At 43.4% G+C, this 24350-nt stretch overlaps 1 protein-coding gene across 1 annotated transcript in view; it reads right to left on the bottom strand.

Annotated features, from left to right (window-relative positions):
• The window catches only part of SCARA5 (scavenger receptor class A member 5), a 252915-nt gene that overhangs the window by 29755 nt on the left and 198810 nt on the right, over nucleotides 1-24350 (bottom strand). The window contains exon 7 of the mRNA XM_044289598.1: nucleotides 22337-22390. Coding sequence (XP_044145533.1) covers nucleotides 22337-22390 — 54 coding nt within the window. The remainder of the gene's footprint in view (nucleotides 1-22336; nucleotides 22391-24350) is intronic.

Below are 24350 nucleotides of genomic sequence, written 5' to 3'. Positions count from 1 at the left end.
TGGATATGCAAACCTCCACCTTTCGGATCTTTGCATAGGCTGAGCAGCCAGGGATAGTCTCAGGTCTTGTGCAGGGGTCTCCCTTTTGGTTCCTTAGCTTTGGATCCACTCAGTCGTATGTGCATGTTGCTTTGTCTTGTTTCCTGTACACCGTCCGTGACAGCGTCTGACTCCAACCGATGTCTAAGTGCCCCAGCCTTTATAAGGGTCCTTCACACATCTCCGCCTGAGCAATAAGGTCCATTTGGTTACAGGCTGCATTCGTTTCATCTCCTTATGGATCTGGCTCAACTTGTTTTTCTGATCCACTGCCTACTGTGACCGACTTTTACAACTAAACCCCCACTTGATCCTTGCCCTGTCTGACCACAGTTCCCGTCTACCACCTCTGTACTACAATTTGGGAATGTCTTTGATCAGCCATTGCTAACAGAGTCTTCTCCAAGGCTTTGGATTCCCTTGCTAGTGTTAGGGTGAAGGAAAATTCCCTAGACCCTGGTTTAAGCCCTAGTGGGTCCATGTCTCCAGGTGGCCCACCATACAGAAATCATGGGTAGACTCTTGAAGAAGAGCTCTTCTTTTTGTCCAGACAGGTGCTATCCAGCTTAATGGATAAAATGTTTCTCCTCTAACGATCCTCGGGGTTAATGATCCTCAGGATTAAACCTCCAGGACCACCACCTGGCATTTCTTAAAAACAATATCCTACTAGATCAACAAGTTGTCCTGCCAATTGCTTTAGATTTGCCAGGAGTTTGTAAAAGCAGCTTAGTTTTCGGATCTCATCGGGACCAATAAAACAGTTTTATGTTCAGTAACGCCAGCTCGGAGATCCTGAGACTTGACAATAAGAACGTGGTCCCCTGTACAGTTGCCTCGCGGTTGTATACATAAGCCGTAAACATGCCACAAAAGGGACTTCATAAACCCTTCATCACGGCTTTAACAATAAGTGCGAAAGATTGACCCTGAACTTGCTTCAGTTTAAACAGGCGAAACTTAAGATGATGAATATCTTCCTGGAGGATTTCCTAATGGGATCAAGATCCAAGGAATAGGACTCAAATACAAACCTGAGAAAATTTCCACCCCCTTTAAAATCTTTGCCGATGGGGATTTCAGGGCAATTTTCTCATTTTAGCAGTGCACAAATAAAACCTGGTGTAAATAAAATCATATTACATTCCTTTGCAACACCCAAAAATGTCCTAAAGTAGACACCTGGGTGGTCATTTATCATTTAAGTTGTTTTTATGTTAATATGAAGTCTGCTTTGTGAGCCCGCATCAAATTTATGAACTGGCACACCTTAATAATATATGTGGTGTGAGTGTAATTTGTTTGACACCTTTATGTGCAAGGATAGACTTGGCATGGGTTGCGACTAGGGCAGCCACCTGGCTGGTATCTCACTGGCAAGGCTGGTAATTTAGTGGCCCTTGCCGATGCCGGTAATTTTTTTCTACTGGCAATGTTAATTGCCGGTATTCTCCTGTGCTGACTGTTAATAATGAGCGCTTCCATTGCGGAACGCTCATTAGTGCAGCCTTTATCTCTCCCCCCCCCCCCCCCACCGTGTTAAAAAAAAGCTCTCACCTCCTCCATTTGCTGACTGGAGAACAGGACCTGCGAGACGTCATCACGCTGGAGCGCAGGTCCTGTCCTAAGCTTCCACTCAGTGTGTTTATCACAGCGTGAGCAAATGGAGGATGTAAGTGCTTTTTTTTTGCTTTTTTTGCACAGAGAAGGGTGCACTAATGGGGGCATTATTCTAACTGGAGGCACTAATGGGGGGCATTATTCTAACTGGGGGGCACTAATGGGGCAATAATCTAACTGGGGGCACTAATGGGGGCATTATTCTAACTAGAGGCACTAATGGGGGGCATTATTCTAACTAGGGGGCACTAATGGGGCATTATTCTAACTGGGGGCACTGATGGGGGAAATTATTCTAACTTGGGGCACTAATGGGGGCATTACTCTTACTGGGGGGCACTAATTGGTGGCAATATTCTAACTGGGGGCACTAATGGGGCATTATTCTAACTGGAGGCACTAATGGGAGGCATTATTCTAACTGGGGGGCACTAATGGGGCATTATTCTAACTGGGGGCACTAATGGGGGCATTACTCTTACTGGGGGGCACTAATGGGTGGCAATATTCTAGCTGGGGGCACGAATGGGGGCATTACTATTACTGGGGGGCACTAATGGGGCATTAAATCTGGGGTACACTAATGGGGACATTATTCTTACTGAGGGGCACTAATTGGGCCTTTACTCTTACTGGGGGGCACTAATGGTGGCATTATTCTAACTGGGGGCACTAATGGGGGCATTATTCTAACTTGGGGCACTAATCGGGGCATTATTCTAACTGGGCACACTAGTGGGGGGCATTATTGTAACTGGGGGCACTAATGGGGGCATTACTCTTATGGGGGCACTAATGGGGGCATTACTCTTACTGGGGGACACTAATGGGGGCCATATTCTTACTAGGGGGCACTAATGGGGCCATTACGCTTACTAGGGGACACTAATTGGGGCATTATTCTTACTGGGGGGCACAAATGGGGCCATTAATCTTACTGGGGGGCATTAAATTTGGGGTGCACTAATGGGGGCATTACTATTACTGGGGGGCACTAATGGGGTCATTAATATTATTGGGAGCCACAGTATGATAGCGACTTAACACCATGTGTTAAGCCACGCCCCCACTTAACTTGGCTGGTATTTTTGTTGGGAAAGGGGCCAACCCTAGTTGTGACTTTTGCAAAAGTTTCACATAGTAAATGAGCCATAATCCAGCTCTAATCTCACTTTCAGCTCTTAAACATAGACCACTGTGAAAAGTGACGAGGAACACGAAATGTTGCAAAAATGTCGCAGTTGCCATGACTTACAACCTTTTTACACCACAAAACTGACATATCTGATTTCATAAATGATCTCCCTGGTGCTTTGTGCAAAGCAAATGCCACCCAGCAGATTGCACTCACTGGTGCCTTCATGTAATTTCACATCAAAGTGTAATATGGGCAGCATGGTGGCTCAGTGGTTAGCACTGGGGTCCTGGGTTCGAATCTGACCAAGGACAACATCTGCATAGAGTTTGTATGTTCTCTCCGTGTTTGCATGGGTTTCCTCCGGGTTCTCTGAATTCTTCTCACACTCCAAAGACATATGATAGGGAACTTAGATTGTGAGCCACATTGGGGACAGCCTGATATAAGTGTGTAAAATAAATAATATTTTGTAAAAAAAAATAAAAAAATTTGTAACTAAAAGCCTGACCCAAGAAGAGCCGGAGTAAGACGTGTGGAGTTCATACATGTCACTTATGTCTACATCCATTTATCTTCACATGCTCACAAGAACTAAATAGACCAATAACCTCTAGATTCCATGAAGCCATAGAGTCAACAAATGGCCTGATAAGGCACAGGGGGCGAGTACATGTGCAGCTGTTCATTTTCTCACCTGTCTACTAGGAACAAAAAATACCTAAATATCACAACTGGAAAATACATATCCCATTTGATTGGTAAGAGGGGAGGGGGTGATGACATAAATAAAGTTCCTGTATTCTGTCTGGTGTACACAGGAGAGATGGGGGTGATAACATGAAAAAGTTCTTGTTTCTCTTCTATGATCATTGTAGGATATACAGGGGAGAGATGACAGTAACGATTGTCAGGAGGGAAGTGTTCCATCTCAACAATCGCATGCTCGCTAGTGGCGGAGACCAATGCTATAACATGCAGCGATCTTCTTCGCAGCACGGGAAGGAGCGATCACTATGCCATTGCTCATCCCCATGCTGTAGGGTGGTTTGCCGTCTGCAGATCGTTATTAGACACCACAATCTGCTGCCTGCAAATGATCATTTATTAACATGTCGAAAGATTTGGATTGCCCGATGTTCATCCAGCAATCGGCAGCAGTATTACACTGCCAGATGATCTGATGATCGCTAACAAGCATTCATGCGGATGCTCGGTAGCAAATATCTGCTGAAAAATCGGGCAGTGTAACCCAGGCTGTCAATGGTAAGAGGGGTGATGACATGAAGAAAGTTCTTGTTTCTCTTCTGTGGTCATTGTAGGATGTACAGGGGATGTGATCTTTCTTCCTGCTCTCACTTGCAGCACCCCAAATATTGCACCCAGAGCTGAGCTACAATATCATCTGAATACAAAGATTCCGCCTTCCACGCGACACTAAGGGCTAAGCTCTATCCATTGTATTCTAGTCGCGGGAAGCGTTTACAGCCCTGATGTCATATGTCCTTGGCAGTGAGAGTCTTTATAACATTTTTATTTTTACATTTATGTTGGAAGCCTTGGTTGCTGGCGGGCCTACATACTTTATGTTCCACTACTAGTCATTTAGTTTTGAGGGAAATTAGATTTTATGCTGCTCATTACTGATGTAAAATAGAAATATACTATTGGTTGTTATGGTTCCGTTCTCCTGAGCGTAGAAATATTCTCAGAACATAGGACTGGGTATGTTCTAACACAGGTGTGTAGGTATAGCGGGAACAATCACACCCAAGCCCTCTGCTACACAGCATGTCGCTATATTAGTGCCCGGGAGATGTAACTTAGGCCTATGTCCTAATATGCAGCTACAGAGAAGAACCCTTGGAGCCTTAGTCAAGGCTGTCCTTTGCTGTGGCTCGTTACGTGCACCAGGTACTTTATAGTCACGCTCTACATTGACCATGAAACCATTAAGACCTTTCCAACCCTACCACTTACCATGGCGTCCACTAGCCATTCATCTCAACCCTACAACATACCTGAGCCTAACGGATATATTTAGAGAAGAGTCAGTGAAACTTCTGCTAAATGCATGCACCTAAGGTCTCCTTCGGGAAATCCTTGAAACAGAAACCTTGGGCTGACATTGCAGATACAGTCTGACCACCATATGAATACATCTATCTCCAGAACTGGCGTGTTAACTTTTAATGTGTCTTGCTAAGTTTTACTCAACAGAGATGAGTGATGGTCAGGCTATCCTCATACTACACCATTAGATCATTTAAAGGGGTATTGCAGTTATAACCAATTATCATTGAATTATCCATTGAAAGTCTATGGGACAGAAGAAGACAACCAAGCACTGTACACGGGTATCTTTGTCAATCCTGAAGACATTCAATGAAGTAGCAGTGCATGCTCGTCCGACCCACCAATCCAATGGGACACTCGAACCTTCATACTACTACTAATACTACTACTAACACTACTAATACTACTGGGTATAGATGCTAATTGATTAAGACTAGAATGCCCTTTGATTTGTTGGACCTGCCTATGGGGGGACATACAAAAAGCAAAATGATCGGTAAATAGAGCCAATGGTCGGGGTTGGCAACGAACAGAAAGTCTATAAATCTAGATGAAGAGCCAGACCATGCAACTCTTGTTAGGCCCTTGGAATGAGAGGGGCCAAGCCCCAGTTGGTCTTGTTTTATTTGCTACTGAGTGGGAGAACCTGTGTAGGACTCCACTCTCCAGAGGACCTGCAATGTTAGAAAACATGGGGCAGAAGAACTATCTCAAAGATCAAGAGACTGGAGGGGAAACAACCACCAAGCACTTCCATCCTCAGTACCATAATGAATGTAGAGCCAGACCATGCAGCTATTATTGGGTCCTTGGAAAGAGAGGGGGGCAAGCGTTGGCTGGTCTTGTTCATTGAAGAAAGTCTGTGGCGGTCTCCCCTCTCCAGAACATCTGCAATGTTAGAAAACATGGGGCAGAAGAACTATCCCAAAGATTAAAAAGAATACAGATGGGAACCAAACATCAAGCCTTTACAGTAATAGGGAGTCCATTTTGATTTGTGCTAGGGGCTCCTATCTACTCCAGGGTCCAAATAAATAATGTTCCACCTCCCAAGGCAGTACAGAGCACTAAGAAGCCTCACACATCACCATTTCCCCATCCAATACTCAAAAGAACCAAACATTGCATCAACAGAGTCTAAAGTTGTCATGTAAACCCTGGTGGACCAGCAGTAATAAGTTAGAGCAACCAGACATGTATTTTCTCTTGAAGATGTTATTCTTGTCATCCAACTGGCTTTCTTAAGTACAATGGCTTGTACAAGAAATCTCTGGCATTAAATACTAGTGACTCACACCTCAGTCAGCATTATCAGTTTATCACAAACAACATAAGGTTAAGGACCTCATGGAGGTAAGATGCTGATTGCAAACTGCATGACTGAAGCTACTAGGTGTTATTAAACTGCCTTAGGAGAGGTGTTAGAACAGCATTGTAAGTGGCATCTCTCCATCTCTATTCAAGCTCAGTTTTTCCAATTTGCTCCTTTCACACCTATTTTGAACCAGTCCTCCCTTGTATAAGATGCGAACCTTGCTGTCATCAGTGTCCTTGGTCTTTCAGATGTAGGAACACAGCCTGACCTGACAGCAGGTTTTGGCTCTTCTGTGCCAGGACATATGCTAGTGTGGATCTTCTGGCCGAGTGGTAAGCTTCACTATGTGGCCTTTTTAAATACAAATATTTTTATTGGTCTGAACTAGTGACCAACTTTCTTGTATAAGATGGAAATAAGACTCCTAAAAATTCCATGAGAGATGGTTTCCACGACAAGGCCTTCGAGACATTGGCACAGAGAAGATGCCCAGTTTACTTTGTGTTCCACCATCTGCTAAATGGAATTCCCATCAAACCTTGGATGGACAGAACCTTTCTGAAAAGTGCCATTCATTTCTTCCAGACTCAGTTAATGGGTGGGTGGGGGGGCGATATTTGGAGAACAGAGCAGTGTTGTGTTACTATGTGGTTGGTTTCTGGTCAAGCCGTATGATGTCACCCACTATAATAAACAGGAAGGACCACCCTCATGACGGAGGTCAGGCGTTCTGTTTTTTTCGCTTGAGTTGTATTTAGTTTCTAATTTAATTTTCAATGTTCATCTTGTGAAATTAATGTCTTGTTTTCTTGCGATGGTGACAGAAATAGAAATTCCAAGAGAATTATCCAGGAGTGACTGGAACCATCTGTAACGCAGTTTGGTCCAAAGTTCTCCTTTAAGGAGTCGTCAGTTTTTTTTTTACTATTTTTTTTTGTTAGGTTTCTCTGTAAACTATCTGAGCACCAGTTTTCTCACCCCCCAGATGTAAATTGAGAGGGAAACTGTCAGCAAGTTTTCAATTTCCCTGCAGCTCCCCCACGGGCGATTGGAAGCATTACATGCTGAAATCAGTGGTCGACAGAGGTGCCAGAAAGTAGAGCTCTTTGTAGCCGCACTCTACTCCAGCTGATGAAGGTCCCAAAATCAGGACCCCTTCCATGGATTGAGAATGTCCTTCAACGGACTGAGAATGTTCTGATAGAGTATATGAAAACTGTAGCATGTCACATTGTAGAGGACTATATGTGTATGTTAGTACCTGTCCACTCATCACTTACAGGATTGCTGTTCTCCTGCGCTGTAATTGGGGCCCTGTGTTTATTAGCCACCGTATGGCACTGTTGTTTGGATACTGTTTGGCATAGTACTGTATTTGAGCACTATATAGCACCGTTACATGGGTACTGTATGACACTGTTATTACGATTTGTGCACTATATAACACTGTAATGTGGGTACTGTATAGTACTGTTACACAGGTACTATATGACAAAGTTAGTTGTGCACTATATAGCCCTGCTTTATAAGTACTTTGTGCACTATATAGCCCTGCTTTAGGAGTACTGTATGCCACTATTATACTGTTATATGGCACAGCTATTTTTACACTATATTATGTTATATGGGTACTATAGGGCACAGTTATTTGTGCACTATATAGCACTGTTACATGGGTACTGTACGGTATTATTATATGGGTTCTATATGGCATCGTTATCTGTGCACTATATACAGTAGCACTGTTACATGGTTAGTCTATGGCACTTCTATTTAAGCAGCTTATGACCCTTCTATTTAGATAATATATTGCAGTGTAACCTGAGCACTAAATGGCGGTATCATATAGATTTATGCACGGTACTGTTACAATGTGGCACTGTTTTAAGCGCTGTGTTGAGCTATGGTTGGGGCTTGGCTCTTGGCCTACAGTACTGTATGGCCCTGTTAGGCTACATTCACACGAACGTATTTTGTTTCCGTGTCCGTTTTGCGGATTGGATGAGGACCCATGGGTGCTGTCCGCATCCGTATGTCCGTTCCGTAGCCCCGCAAAAAATACAGAGCATGTCCTATTCTTGGACACGAATAGGAATTGTTACAACGGATCCGCAAAAAAAAAAAAACAGACGCAACACGAAAGTCATCAGTATTTTTTGCGGACCGCAAAATACATACGGTCTTGTGAATGCATCCTTATTTGGATACTATATGACAGTATAAACAACGAAACCATCAATACATACAATGGAATATTGTCACAATGGGGCACAGATCTGTGCGGAGGGCTCAGGGTGGACTCAGATCTATCACTCTGGGTAGATGGGCTGGTTTTATACTCCAGTCACATCCAGAGCTGCATTCAGGATCCTACAGGTTTTTTTTGTTTGTTTTTTTAAATGAAAGAAAGATGTGTATTGTGGGAGCTCAGGTGACAGTTCCCTACAGCGAAGGGGTCAATTTACGTGTAGATGAACCAAAACCTGTTTGCAAGGTCAATAGGAATGCAGCTTTGGAGGTGACTAGAGTATAAAACATACTATATAGCGGTGATGGATCTGATGGACCATGTGCTGCACACAACATACTGTGGATGTAGGAGAGGAGATGCCACATACAAGAGCCTGCTGTTTCGGAGAGTTCGTGATATATGAGGTGTAAGGTCCCGCCCCCCCCAATAAATTATAATGAGCTCCCTCTATATCATTTCTTGGGATACATGTGCTTATAATTCACCGCTGGAGAAAATGTGATCCAGACGAGCTGAACACAAACCAAGGGCTGATTTATAAATCTAGAGCACGTGACTGGCGCGCAACGTGCCAAAGGACCACTGCCTGGTGTCCTATGTGTGCCCTCAGCTGCTCTTTGCTCCCATTCCTATGGGCTACGTGACCCTGTCCTGTCACCCTGACGAGGACCCCTATACTGAACCGCCAAAAGCAGGGGCCCCCACATTGGATTTTGATATTGACGTCTCCTTTGCTCTTTACAAGTCTTTAAAGTCGCCCCCTCTCCCCAGACGTCTCCTAACGTCTGCTGTCTGTCAACACTGAGTCCACAGGGCGACGCGTTTCTGCATGAGCCCTGAAATGTGCAGTACTTCCCTAATGTGATGCCATCTGCAGTGCTTATTGTATGGGGGGGTTCATGTCCTCTGTAGGTGCCCACCACAGGAGGCAGGGCGCTGTGAAGAGGCAGTTCTACATTCCTTTTATCCGGCAAGTGCGGGATCTGGATTATCTAACAGTCCTGTATTTGGTTTTCAGACGGTCTAGACCAGTGGTGGTGAAACTATGGCACGGGTGTCAGAGGCGGCACTCAGAGCCCTCTCTGTGGGCAACCACACCCTGGAAAAGGTCTATGGTGTACCAATATGTCTTAGACTTTTCCTGCCATTTATCAGCGCAGGGCGCACTATGAACAGCGCAGGCAGCGCACTGAATGCAGGCAGGATATTATAGCTAAGTGATAAAGTACATGGCAGATATACCGGACTGTAATATTCAGGTTACATTGCTGTGTTGGCACTTTGCGATAAATAAGTGGGTTTTGGGTCGCAGTTTGGGCACTCGGTCTATAAAAGGTTCCCCATCACTGGACTAGATGATCAAATGCTGCTGAAGTGGAATTGTTACTTTTGTATTGTCATAAGAGGGTGCTGTGTATTGTCACTAGATGGTGTGTTGTATTGTCACTAGATGGCGCCGTGTATTGTCACTAGATGGCATTGTGTATTGTCACTATATGCTGCTGTGTGTTGTCACTAAATGGCGCTGTGTATTGACACTATATGGCTCTGTGTATTGTCATAAGAGGGCGCTGTGTTTTGTCACCAGATGAGGCTGTGTATTGTCACTAGATGGCGCTGTGTATTGTCAGTAGATGTCGCTGTGTATTGTCACTAGATGGCGCTGTGTATTGTCAGTAGATGTCGCTGTGTATTGTCACTAGATGGCGCTGTGTATTGTCAGTAGATGGCGTTATGTATTGTCACTAGATGGCGCTGTGTATTGTCACTAGATGGCGCTGTGTATTGTCACTAGATGGCACTGTGTATTGTCACTAGATGGCACTGTGTATTGTGACTAGATGGCACTGTGTATTGTGACTAGATGGCACTGTGTATTGTCACTAGATGGCACTGTGTATTGTGACTAGATGGCGCTGTGTATTGTCACTAGATGGCCCTGTGTATTGTCACTAGATGGCGCTGTGTATTGTCACTAGATGGCGCTGTGTATTATCACTAATGACTGCTGTGTATTGTCACTAGATGGTGCTGTGTATTGTGACTAGATGGCGCTGTGTATTATCACTAGATGGCGCTGTGTATTGTCACTAGATGGCACTGTGTATTGTCACTAGATGGCACTGTGTATTGTGACTAGATGGTGCTGTGTATTGTCAGTAGATGGCGTTATGTATTGTCACTAGATGGCACTGTGTATTGTGACTAGATGGCGCTGTGTATTGTCACTAGATGGCACTGTTTATTGTCACTAGATGGCACTGTGTATTGTGACTAGATGGTGCTGTGTATTGTCACTAGATGGCGCTGTTTATTGTCACTAGATGGTGCTGTGTATTGTCACTAAATAGCACTGTGTATTGTCACTAGATGGCACTGTGTATTGTGACTAGATGGCGCTGTGTATTGTGACTAGATGGCTCTGTGTATTGTCACTAGATGGCGCTGTGTATTGTCACTAGATGGTGCTGTGTATTGTCACTAGATGGCGCTGTTTATTGTCACTAGATGGCACTGTGTATTGTCACTAGATGGCACTGTGTATTGTCAGTAGATGGCGCTGTGTATTGTCACTTGATGGAGCTGTGTATTGTCACTTGATGGCGCTGTGTATTGTCACTAGATGGCGCTGTGTATTGTCACTAGATGGCGCTGTGTATTGTCACTAGATGGCTCTGTGTATTGTCACTAGATGGCACTGTGTATTGTCACTAGATGGCGCTGTGTATTGTCACTAGATGGCTCTGTGTATTGTCACTAGATGGCTCTGTGTATTGTCACTAGATGGCGCTGTGTATTGTCACTTGATGGAGCTGTGTATTGTCACTTGATGGCACTGTGTATTGTCACTAGATGGCACTGTGTATTGTCACTAGATGGCGCTGTGTATTGTCACTTGATGGCGCTGTGTTTTGTCACCAGATGAGGCTGTGTATTGTCACTAGATGGCACTGTGTATTGTCACTAGATGGTGCTGTGTATTATCACTAGATGGCTCTGTGTATTGTCACTAGATGGCGCTGTGTATTATCACTAATGACTGCTGTGTATTGTCACTAGATGGTGCTGTGTATTGTCACTAGATGGTGCTGTGTATTATCACTAGATGGCGCTGTGTATTGTCACTAGATGGCATTGTGTATTGTCACTATATGCTGCTGTGTATTGTCACTAGATGGCGCCGTGTATTGTGACTAGATGGCGCCGTGTATTGTGACTAGATGGCGCCGTGTATTGTGACTAGATGGCTCTGTGTATTGTCACTAGATGGTGCTGTGTATTGTCACTAGATGGCACTGTGTATTGTCACTAGATGGCGCTGTGTATTGTCACTAGATGGCGCTGTGTATTGTCACTTGATGGCGCTGTGTTTTGTCACCAGATGAGGCTGTGTATTGTCACTAGATGGCACTGTGTATTGTCACTAGATGGAGCTGTGTATTGTCACTTGATGGCACTGTGTATTGTCACTAGATGGCACTGTGTATTGTCACTAGATGGCGCTGTGTATTGTCACTTGATGGCGCTGTGTTTTGTCACCAGATGAGGCTGTGTATTGTCACTAGATGGCACTGTGTATTGTCACTAGATGGTGCTGTGTATTATCACTAGATGGCTCTGTGTATTGTCACTAGATGGCGCTGTGTATTATCACTAATGACTGCTGTGTATTGTCACTAGATGGTGCTGTGTATTGTCACTAGATGGTGCTGTGTATTATCACTAGATGGCGCTGTGTATTGTCACTAGATGGCATTGTGTATTGTCACTATATGCTGCTGTGTATTGTCACTAGATGGCGCCGTGTATTGTGACTAGATGGCGCCGTGTATTGTGACTAGATGGCGCCGTGTATTGTGACTAGATGGCTCTGTGTATTGTCACTAGATGGTGCTGTGTATTGTCACTAGATGGCACTGTGTATTGTCACTAGATGGTGCTGTGTATTGTCACTAGATGGCACTGTGTATTGTCACTAGATGGCACTGTGTATTGTCACTAGATGGTGCTGTGTATTGTTACTAGATGGCACTGTGTATTGTCACTAGATGGCGCTGTGTATTGTCACTTGATGGCGCTGTGTTTTGTCACCAGATGGTGCTGTGTATTGTCACTAGATGGCGCTGTGTATTGTCACTAGATGGCTCTGTGTATTGTCACTAGATGGCGCTGTGTATTGTCACTAGATGGCGCTGTGTATTGTCACTAGATGGTGCTGTGTATTGTCACTAGATGGTGCTGTAGGACTGGATATGTTTGGCAGTTTTTGGGTTTGGATCCGTTTCATGTGCTGCACTTGTAGCTTTTTAATAAAGAACAGGTTTATTGAAATTGCTGTTATTATGTGCAGCGGTCATGAAATAATCATATATTTATTACTGGGGTGCAGTTACTCGTATTTTATAATCTTCTGTCCATGTTGTAATAGTGAACACTGCTCCATGTGCTGATATACTGCTGAGATTGTGCTTACACACAGCAGTCAAATTCAACATGCACAGCTGTAGTGTAAAGCATGGGGGAAGGACAGAGGAACAGCCTGGGCCTCTGACGAGACAGTTCATGGAGTATAAAGTACTCCAGACCCCAATCAGACAATTAAGGTACACAGTCACTGATCATGGCTGTGTCCCAGTGGAAGAGAGGTGAAGTGTAAAGCATGGAGGACATAAAATCAGCAAAGCTAAAAAAAAATAAAAAATTGAAACAAATAAATAGGTGGTGGGATGAACATTGGGCCCTCCTGTCCCAGGGTGAAGGTTGCCATGGTGGGAACTAGGGGGTCACACATTTTTGCTCTAGGGCCCTCTCTTCTGTACATAAGACAGACCGTAAACTTGTGGTTTTGTGCAGAAAAGTTTTTCCTCCTATAAAATTTAAATAAAATGACATTCTCCGGGCTGTAGATACGAGTCCACATGTGGGCGCTCTGATTTCATGCTTATTATAGACATGTGAGAAGGATTTGAGGTGGCCCGGTGCCTGTTCTGAGGGAGGGGGGTCCATAGCCCGGACATTTGGCTGACGTTTGCCCCTCCCCCACAGTTCGATTTTTGTTGTATCATTTCACTATGATCCAAGTTTTCTGCATGTTGATCAGTCGGCGCAGACAAGTCCTGATAATGTACAAAGGGTCCGATCTCGTCTCATACTCAGACTTTTCTGCAATGGCTGAGATCCGCAAACCCCTGGACCCTGCCGGCAGCACCCAGCACACCAGTCCAGGCTGGTGACCGGCGTGTGAAGACTTACGCAAACCATTTTCTTTATTGTTCTCATGCATCTATTAATTTAAAAAAATGAAGCAATTTTGCACAGTGTTCATTAGAAGTGTCCTCCCGTTTTGTGTCTACAGCTCCTTTGCAGAGCTATGTGTCTCCACTGGAACCGACAACGAGCAAGCTGTGTGTAGTCTGATCTGCAGCCATATTCCCTCTCATCTGCCCTCTACAGGCAGAATGGAGTATTGCAGCGAGCCGGCCCGCAGGGGAAAACACGTGAGGCTCACGGTGGACCGATGGGTGTAGTAGTTCATGTACTCGCGGTTAGCAGAGCCTCCCTGGGCCGGCAGTGCAGTGGATGGGAAGACAGCACGAAATCCTCCGGGGCGCTCTCTGTTGCAGGGAACACCAGCCAGATGTTGGTTGAGGAGCCCTTGATGCTAATTGGTGTTTAAGGTGCTTTGGTGGCTGGGCCCCTGTGTTCGTGGCGCCAGCTCTGTTAGGTGCAAATGTTGAGTGTAGTAGTCGAAATGATGAGAAGTCAGTTGTTATAGAACAATTCCAACTTTTGCTTGAATCAATAGTCTCAAGGTAGAAGTTACAGTCCATCAACCAAGTGCATTCGTGTGGCATAAGTGATGACTCAGAAAAAAGGTATAGTTGTATTCCACTTATCAGTTTTAGGCAATTGTCAATTGAGGAGTTGTCTCTTTAACCCCTTAAGGACTTAGGGCGTACTGGTACGCCATGTTTGCAGAGTCCTTAAGGACTCAGGATGTATCGGTACGTCCTAAGTTTAAAAGTACATTGCGGCGCGGCGGGAGTTAATAGGAACAGGATGCCCGCTGAAATCATTCAGCGGGCATCCTGCCACAACCCCCCCCCCGGTCATGTGACCCCCCCCCAGTATTCAGACCTGCGGTTTGCGGCCTTTACCTGCGGTTGCGGCGGCGGCGGGCGGTGCCATCGGGTCCCCATGCGGCTGTAGGGGGGACCCGATGGCATGGAAGGCAGCGCGATGTCGAGCATCGCGCTGCCAATACAGAAGTATTGGAATGCATTGCAAAGGATTAGACCCCCAAAAGTTCAAGTCCAAAAGTGGGACAAAAAATAAAGTAAAATAAAAGTTGAAAAAATAAAGTTTGCCCCCCCCAAAAATTTAAAGTTTCAAGTAAAAATAAACAAAAACGTCATTTTCCCGAAATAAAGTTAAAAAAAATTGGTAAAAAAATAGGGGGAAAAAAAGTATACATATTAGGTATCGCCGCGTCCGTATCAATCGGCTGTATAAAGATATCACATGACCTAACCCCTCAGATGAACACCGTAAAAAATAAAATAAAAACTGTGCTAAATAAACCATTTTTTTGTCACCTTACATTACAAAAAGTACAACAGCAAGCAATCAAAAAGGCGTTTGCCCACCAAAATAGTGCCAATCTAACCGTCACCTCATCCCGCAAAAAAATTAGACCCTACCTAAGATAATCGTCCAAAAACTGAAAAAACTATGGCTCTTAGACTATGGAGACACTAAAACAGGATTTTTTTTTGTTTCAAAAATGATATTATTATGTAAAACTTACATAGATAAAAAAAAAGTATATTAGGTATCGCCGGGTCCGTATCGACTGGCTCTATAAAAATATCACATGACCTAACCCCTCAGATGAACACCGTAAAAAATGTAAACTAAAAACTGTGCTAAATAAACCATTTTTTGTCACCTTACATCACATAAAGTGTAATAGCAAGCGATCAAAAAGTCACGCGCACCCCAAAATAGTGCCAATAAAACCCTCATCTCATCCTGCAAAAATGACAACCTGCTCTATAAAAATATCACATGATCTAACCTGTCAGATGAATGTTGTAAATAACAAAAATAAAAACGGTGCCAAAACAGCTATTTCTTGTTATCTTGCCTCACAAAAAGTGTAAAATAGAGCAACCAAAAATCATATGTACCCTAAACTAGTACCAACAATACTGCCACCCTATCCCGTAGTTTCTAAAATGGGGCCACTTTTTTGGAGTTTCTACACTAGGGGTGCATCAGGGGGGCTTCCATTAATTCTTGTGGAACACCTAAAGGGTTAACAACGTTTTTAAAATAAGTTTTGAATACCTTGAGGGGTGTAGTTTCTTAGATGGAGTCACTCTTATGGAGTTTCTACTCTAGGGGTGCATCCGGGGGGTTTCAAATGGGACATGGTGTCAAAAAAAACAGTCCAGCAAAATCTGCCTTCCAAAAACCGTATGGCATTCCTTTCCTTCTGCGCCCTGCCATGTGCCCGTACTGCTGTTTACGACCACATATGGGGTGTTTCCGTAAACTACAGAATCAGGGCCATAAATTTTGAGTTTTGTTTGGCTGTTAACCCTTGCTTTGTTACTGGGAAAAATGGATTAAAATGGAAAATTTGCCAAAAAATTAAAATTCTGAAATGTCATCTCCATTTGCCAATAACTGTTGTGGAACACCTAAAGAGTTAACGACGTTTATAAAATCAGTTTTGAATACCTTGAGGGGTGTAGTTTCTTAGATGGGGTCACTTTTATGGAGTTTCTACTCTAGGGGTGCATCAGGGGGGCTTCAAATGGGACATGGTGTAAAAAAAAACAGTCCAGCAAAATCTGCCTTCCAAAAACCGTATGGCATTCCTTTCCTTCTGTACCCGTACAGCGGTTTACGACCACATATGGGGTGTTTCTGTAAAGTATAGAATCAGGGCCATAAATATTGAGTTTGGTTTGGCTGTTAACCCCTGCTTTGTAAATTTAAAAAAAATTATTAAAATGGAAAATCTGCCCAAAAAAGTGAAATTTTTAAATTGTATCTCTATTTTCCATTAATTCTTGTGGAAAACCTAAACAAAGTTTGTAAAATCAGTTTTGAATACCTTGAGGGGGTAGTTTATAGAATGGGGTCATTTTTGGGTGGTTTCTAATATGTAAGCCTCGCAAAATGACTTCAGACCTGAACTGGTCCCTAATAATTGGGTTTTTGAAAATTTCTGAAAAAATTTCAAGATTTGCTTCTAAACTTCTAAGACTACTAACATCCCCCCCAAAAAATATATATCATTCCCAAAATGATCCAAACATGAAGTAGACATATAGAGAATGTAAAGTAATAACTATTTTTGGAGGTATTACTATGTATTATAGAAGTAGAGAAATTGAAACTTGGAAATTTGCAATTTTTTAAAAATTTTTGGTAAATTTGGTATTTTTTTATAAATAAAAATGATTTTTTTACTTCATTTTACCAGTGTCATCAAGTACAATAAGTGACGAAAAAACAATCTCAGAATGGCCTGCATAAGTCAAAGCGTTTTAAAGTTATCAGCACTTAAAGTGACACTGGTCAGATTTGCAAAAAATGGCCAAGTCCGTAAGGTAAAATAGGGCCGAGTCCTTAAGGGGTTAAAGGGTTTCTGTCACCTGAAAAATGGGTATTAACCTGGCTGACATTGGCGATGTGCTAATATCAGCTAAACATAACTATATTAGCGCCATCTCACTGCCTAAAGCCTTTATTGAGAAAAACAAACTTTTATAATATGTTAATTAGCCTCTAGGAGCGGGGGGTGGGGCGTTGCACATGCTCCTAGAGGCTCGTTTGCCCACCTCTTTTCACGCCCTTCTTCTCTTGATTGACAGGGCCAGGCAGCGCTGCTCTCCACCCGCCGGCCATGTCTGCAGTGTAAATCTTGCGCGTTCAGTATTCGGGTCAGGCGCAGTGAGGAAGCAAGCAGCCGCTGAGTGTCCTTCCCTCACTGAGCCAGTGCCGAATAACGAACGGCGCAAGGTTTACACTGCAGACATGGCCGGTGGGAGGAGAGCAGCGCTGCCCTGGGCCTGTCAATCAAGAGAAGAAGGGCGTGAAAAGAGGTGGGAGAACGGAGCCTCTAGGAGCCGGTGCAACGCCCCCCCTGCTCCTAGAGGCTAATTAGCATATTATACAAGTTTGTTTTTCTCAATAAAGGCTTTAGGCAGTGAGATGGCGCTAATATAATTATGTTCAGCTTACATTAGCACATCGCCAATGTCAGCCAGATTAATACCCATTTTTCAGGTGACAGAAACCGTTTAAAGTAGACACTTCACAGGAAAGACTTCTTCTTATAGTCCTAAATTCAATCTATAGCACCCTGGTATTAAATATACTGATATCTGTTTACTTTGAGCTATCCTACAAGGGCGATCTCCCTCGTGGCAGGCAAACTCTTCTGCTTCATTATTTGCAGGATGCTCCACTAAAAAGGTTTAGGTTTTTCCACTATGTCCCAGAAGGCTTGTGTAGTGGATAAAGGACAATTCTGCGCACTAATTATTAGTGTTTGCATAAACATGGGCATTTAGGAAAGACATGCAAATGAGCAGACTCTGCCTTGTTTTTCAGCTGTCATAAGACTATGAAAACCAATAGATGGCGCTATTGAGTTATGAACAGCGCCATCTATTGGTTTCACAGTCTTATGACAAGAGTAGACTAATAGTTTTGTCAGAAGACTATGAAACCAATAGATGGCGCTGTTCATAACTCAATAGCGCCATCTATTGGTTTCATAGTCTTCTGACAAGAATATTAGACTATGAGTCATGACAAGCTTATTAGTGTAGCCTTTTGCATGGAAAATTTGCAATAAAAATTTGCGATTAGAATATTTGCGATCTACACTAGGATGATATCTGACACTGGGAAAGCTGGGTAATAAATCAGCGATAGAATCTGACACTGGGAAAGCTGGGTAATAACTCAGTGAAGATATCTGACACTGGGAAAGCTGGGTAATAACTCAGTGATGACATCTGACACTGGGAAAGCTGGGGTATAACTCAGTGTAGATCGCAAATATTCTAATCGTGGATTTTTATTGTGAATTTTCCATGCAAAAGGCTACACTATAAGCTTGTTATAAGACTCAGTCTAATATTCTTGTCAGAAGACTATGAAACCAATAGATGGCACTATTGAGTTATGAACAGCGCCATCTATTGGTATCATAGTCTTCTGACAAAACGATTAGTCTACTCTTGTCATAAGACGGTGAAACCAATAGATCAGTGTTTCCCAACCAGTGTGCCTCCAGCTGTTGCAAAACTACAACTCCCAGCATGCCTTGACAGCCTTTGGCTGTGCGGGCATGCTGGGAGTTGTAGTTTTGCAACAGCTGGAGGCACACTGGCTGGGAAACACTGCAATAGATGACGCTGTTCATAACTCAATAGCGCCATCTGTTGGTTTTCATAGTCTTATGACAGCTGAAAAACTAGGCAGATTCTGCTCATTTGCATGTCTTTCCCATAATCCCATGTTTATGCAAATGAGTTTTTGCATGACAAAACTGTATAGAAAGGTTATTGAATATTATGTTAGGACAATCAGAAAACTTTTTGTCATCCTAATGATATTGATCTAGGTGTGCAGGTCCACCCAAGCCCATCCAACAGATGCAAAATAACTTTTCATAGTGCACAAGGCTGCCATTGTAAGGTGTGCTGACTAAGCCTGTCATCTGTCTCATGGATAGATTGATGGCTTACATATACCTGGCTTTTGGCATATAGCCTTTGTGTGGTTGTCAATTGTATGTTGTACATAATAGGAGTCCAAGATGCGTCCAGCTATTCTCTTTTGCTATTTCCAAACCATTTTGATGGGGTTTCCTATTATGAACCAGCTATTCTCTTCTCTTCCAAGCAGGGGGTACCTGGGGTTCTCCCATTGACTTCCATTGTGCTCGGTAGAGCACACGAGCATACCGATGTGTTCTGCCAGAGCACACAAGCACTTTTGGTGCTTGCTCAACACTACTAATTATCCACATGTGTCCCGGCACTTGGAAAGTTACTCTCAGGCACTGGTGCTGATGAGGTCCATAAGCTAGGTTCAGCTGTTATCCTCACTAGGCTTACTATATATTTATACATAGACTTACTGTCTGGTGCTTGGTTACTGTGGTTGTCTTCTCCAGGCTTGATCAGGGCTCAGAGGAAAGGAAAACAGCTACATGTTGAGTTTAGCCTGTTTCTCTCCTCCATGAACTTGCTTCTTCACTTCCTCCACTAACTTCCCTTACTACTCTCAATCCTCTAAGCTAGACACACCCAAGCTATATATAGTGTGGTGCCAGCACCACCTAGGGGCGAATGGGTGAAATGACAATGCCAGCCTGATAATGAGAAATACCATACATTCAGTACATTAGATCAATACATAAATAAACAGATGTTTTAAGTGTCCCCTTTTCACACAAATGTCGGACGCTGCAGTTTGACTCCAGGGTCACTCTACACACAGGTTGGTTGATACCTGTTCCGGGGGAGATACATAGCTCTGCATAAGAGCCATAGACGAGCGGACAGTTTTAATTCAGACTATGTACAAAGTTGCTTTTTTTTACTTTAGCCTCATTGGAACATATGCATTATATTTAGTATTTCTTTACTGTGTCCCAAAATAAAGCTTACCCACTGCAGGGGCACATGCAAGGGGAGGATGTGCAGTGACTGTTGTGATTTATTTTCTAACCATTATAATTTCAGTGTTTTCTTTTTACTTGTACACTGTTAATCCCTAATGGTTATGTATGAGCAGTATATAGTTAAAACTGGCAGTGTAAGTACCGTTTCCAGGGTGATGGGCTGGTTCAACCCCCTGGTTAGAGAGACTTTGGTGAGCAGGCCTACAGTAAGGACCTGCTTGTGTGAGTTACATAAAGCTAGGCCAAGTCCAGAGAACCATCATCCCTGAGAGCTGCTAGAAGAGCAACTAAACTGAAAGAATACCCCTGAGAGCAAGAGAACAGACATTTATGGAGTGAGGGATGTCATAGTGGACAACACAGACTCAACTAATTAAAGATCCAAGCTTTATTGATTATACAACCTATTTATGGATTTTTGAGAACCAAGGCAGTGCTGGATACGGACAGTAAGCTAACGCTAGTTTATGACAAAAGACTTTACTGCATGTGGAAAGCGTTAATTGTATCCAGTACCCGCCACACTTTGAGTCCACCAATCTTCCGTCGGCCCTCCGCCTGCCCTCCTGCTTTGCATCCTGTTACTCGTCTATCCCAGCATCAAGGGCACCCCAGCCACCATTAAGCGGGAGGCAACAAAAACCAGGGTGTTCCCCGAGGAAATGAATGGTTGTGCCCCTCCATCTAATGCCCGGGGAGGTCAAGAGAGGTATTAGCCACCATGAGGACTACTACTGCCCTCATTGCCACCTGCACTTATTCTGTCCGTTCTGGCCTCTCCCCTGTGGGCCGGCATGTGGCAGGTTAATTGGTTACTCCATAATGTTTATACATTGAACTCCATAGTAAGCCAGTATTCGGTTAGCTCCTAAGCTCCCCATGTGGTCATGACATACATGGTGGGAGTCAGTAGAAGCTGCAGTTATATACCCCTGGGGCCAATTTCCTTGAGAAAAATAGTTGGATCAGATGGGTTGACTTGAAATCCAACATGTCGAATACCAGTTTCTTCCAACATCTAGTCTGCTGGGCTGGAGACCGCTTTCTGAAGTGCTCTTGGCACCCATTGGAAAAGTGGGGTAACAATGCATTTGTGACCAGGCCTGGAGGGGAAGGGGGTTCACTAGGGACCAGCCCCGCTTACAACTGTACGCAGGATGTGCCAGATGAAAGCTAAGGTAGAAAAGAGAGCCACTGGCACAGAGAGGTACTCAGTGTTCTGGCTCAGGCATATCGATGACTTTGCTGCATTGTGCAGACCCTACTGCTCAACATGGGAACAGGGTTAGGTGGGTTTAGTGTTTTTTACATTTACATTGGCACCAAGGGGCAAAATAATAATGGAGGGGCGCACAAAAGAGGTCAAATACTGTGCACAAACATTGATGGGAGCAAAAAGGGGGACATTACTACTATGCGAGGGCACAACATTTGCCTTGGGGCCCGTAGGAATCTAGTTAGGCACCTGCATTTAAAATCAAAGAGTATCCAGGCCACAGTGGTGGACCTCCAAGAAGTCCACCACTGTGGAGCCAAGCTTGGTATGTCTCCAGGTACCAGTTGTTTCTCATTTCAAAATCACCTCCAAGTGTTAACAAACCCCAACCCATCCTGGGTTCATCTTCTACAGGTGTCCTAGTTTAAGGTGCGATATGTTTTTGAAGTTTTGCTCAACATTTTTTTTTTCAAAAGATGTCCTGCTAATTCCATCCAGGAGGAACGTGAGTGATTGAAATTCTGGGAGATGGACGCCTTAGACTGACGGAGTGCAGCGAACAGCTCCTCCTAGAAAAGGCTTACAAATGAGACATCCATTCAGAGAAAACAGATGAACATTTTTGGCAGTTTTTGTCCTGAGAGGAGCTTTACCTCAGCACATTGAGGGTTTGTTCACAAAGAAAATAATAGCAGCCACCTGTCTCCTGTTACTGGATCTGATTATGCGACTTAGCATACAGCTCTGCACGCGTTTCGTTCTTGGCTCACTTCGACACGTTGGCCGTGGATATGGACCTAACTGATGGGCAGAAATATATTAGGCTTTCGTGGCCTAGAGTAGTCCTATGTTCATTCACTGTACTGATGCTGCAGTAATTTACCCTTCAGGTGAGCCCTTGTTGGCCCCATGTGTAGACCACCATTTATTAACCCTTTATGATAAAAACAAGAGAAATCATCTCTCACCCAATTCTCCTCGGTCTCCTTTCTCGCCCTTCTCTCCTCTTTGCCCGCGGTCACCTAAAAAAATAAAATAAAATAAATTGTAAGACATGTATGGCCCTCGGTGAAGGACATGACAGCAACAAGAGGTTCTCCAGGATTTTGATATCCTCAGGATAGGTCATCCAATCCCCTGCACCTCCACATTTTTCTTTGTACACAGCGCCATCCACTGTGTAGTGGACAGAGCTGGTAACTGCAGCGCTGCTCCCATTGAAGTGAATGCTGCAGAGACCTGCTCTGTCCACTACACAATGGATGGCGCTGTGTACTACCGGCATGCTAACAAGGAAACAGCTGATTGGCGGAGGTGTCAGACCCTTTGTATTGCAAATCGAAAGTGGATATCTGCAGCGTGAATTGAAAGATTCACATGCACTTCAAGAGCTCCCTCTAGTGGTGGCTGCAGGCAGACAGGATTACAACATGTAACTCTATGTCTATGCAGGGGTCTTTTGAGATTTGCTTCAGGAAAATTGTGCTCTGACCACTAAAAAAAACATATTAAAAAATTAATAAGCACAAAATACTGCACCTAAATATGACCTGGTCTCTGGTCCCTTGTACAGTTCTTGAAAAGTCTTATGACCCGTAGCACCTTTAAAACACCCCCTGCTTCTAAATATACCCCAAAAAGTAGTCACGCCCCCTCCCCCGACACATTCTAGGGACTTGTAGTTGTATAAACAGATGGAATATTTCCTATACAGCTGTCAAACAATCAGGGCTGACTATTCCCCCATGAGCCCTGAGGCCCATACTCCCCCCCCCCCCCCTCCCAGTACTAAACATGGGTGTGTCTCCCGTATGTTCCTAATGTGTACGGTTGGCGGTATGATTATCTTGACGCAGCAGAAAGTCCTGCGGCCTCAGTGAGAAGGATCTGGTTACATAACATAGAGAGTGTGGGGATATTTATTGGGGGCAGGGACTCTTCTGGAATGTGTAATGCCTCACAGGGGACCCGGCTCCGCTTACTCCATGCCGGGGCTGCGGCCCATTTATTTTAGATCTGAACTTGTTCCGAAGAGTCTGGATCTGGAATACACAGCGATTTACTAGGAAAATGGCCGGGAATCGCTCTTATTACAGATGTGGATGACTAGGAACATGCCTTTAAATATTTAAAGGGACAGTGTACAAATAGGAAAAAAGAGGGTCAATAGGGGTCCACATCCATCTCTGAAGGTTATCGCGTGAAGGTGAAATACAGCGAAATATTTTATCATGGAGGGATCTAAAAAAGCTGGATGATACTACCTGTAATATTAGTGCTCATATACTGCTACCTATAGTATCAGTGTCCATATATTACTATCTGTAATATCAGTGTCCATATAATATTACCTGTAATATTACTGTCCATATAATACTACCTGTAATATCAGTGTCCATATAATACTACCTGGAATATTACTGTCCATATAATACTATCTGTAATATCAGTGTGAATATAATACTACCTGTAATATCAGTATCCATATAATACTACCTATAATATCAGTGTGCATATAATACTACCTGTAATATCAGTATCCATATAATACTACCTATAATATCAGTGCGCATAAAATACTACCTGTAATATCAGTGTGCATATAATACTACCTGAAATATTACTGTCCATATAATACTACCTGTAATCTGTGTCCATATAATACTACCTGTAATATTAGTGTCTATATAATACTACCTGAAATATTACTGTCCATATAACACTATCTTTAATACTACTGTTCATATAATACTACTTGTAATATCAGTGTCCATATAATACTACCTGTAATATTAGTGTCCATGTAATACTACCTGGAATATCAGTGTGCATCTAATATTACCTGTAATATTACTGTCTATATAATACTACCTGTAATATCAGTGTCCATATAATACTACCTGTAATATCAGTGTCCATATAATGTTACATATAATATTAGTGTCCCTATAATACTGCCTGTTATATCAGTGGCCATATAAT

The sequence above is a fragment of the Bufo gargarizans genome, chromosome 4 (genome assembly GCF_014858855.1).
Source record: "Bufo gargarizans isolate SCDJY-AF-19 chromosome 4, ASM1485885v1, whole genome shotgun sequence".
Classification (NCBI taxonomy): Eukaryota; Metazoa; Chordata; class Amphibia; order Anura; family Bufonidae; genus Bufo; species Bufo gargarizans.
Note: the sequence above shows the minus strand (reverse complement) of the source record. Positions and strands in the feature narration are given on the sequence as shown.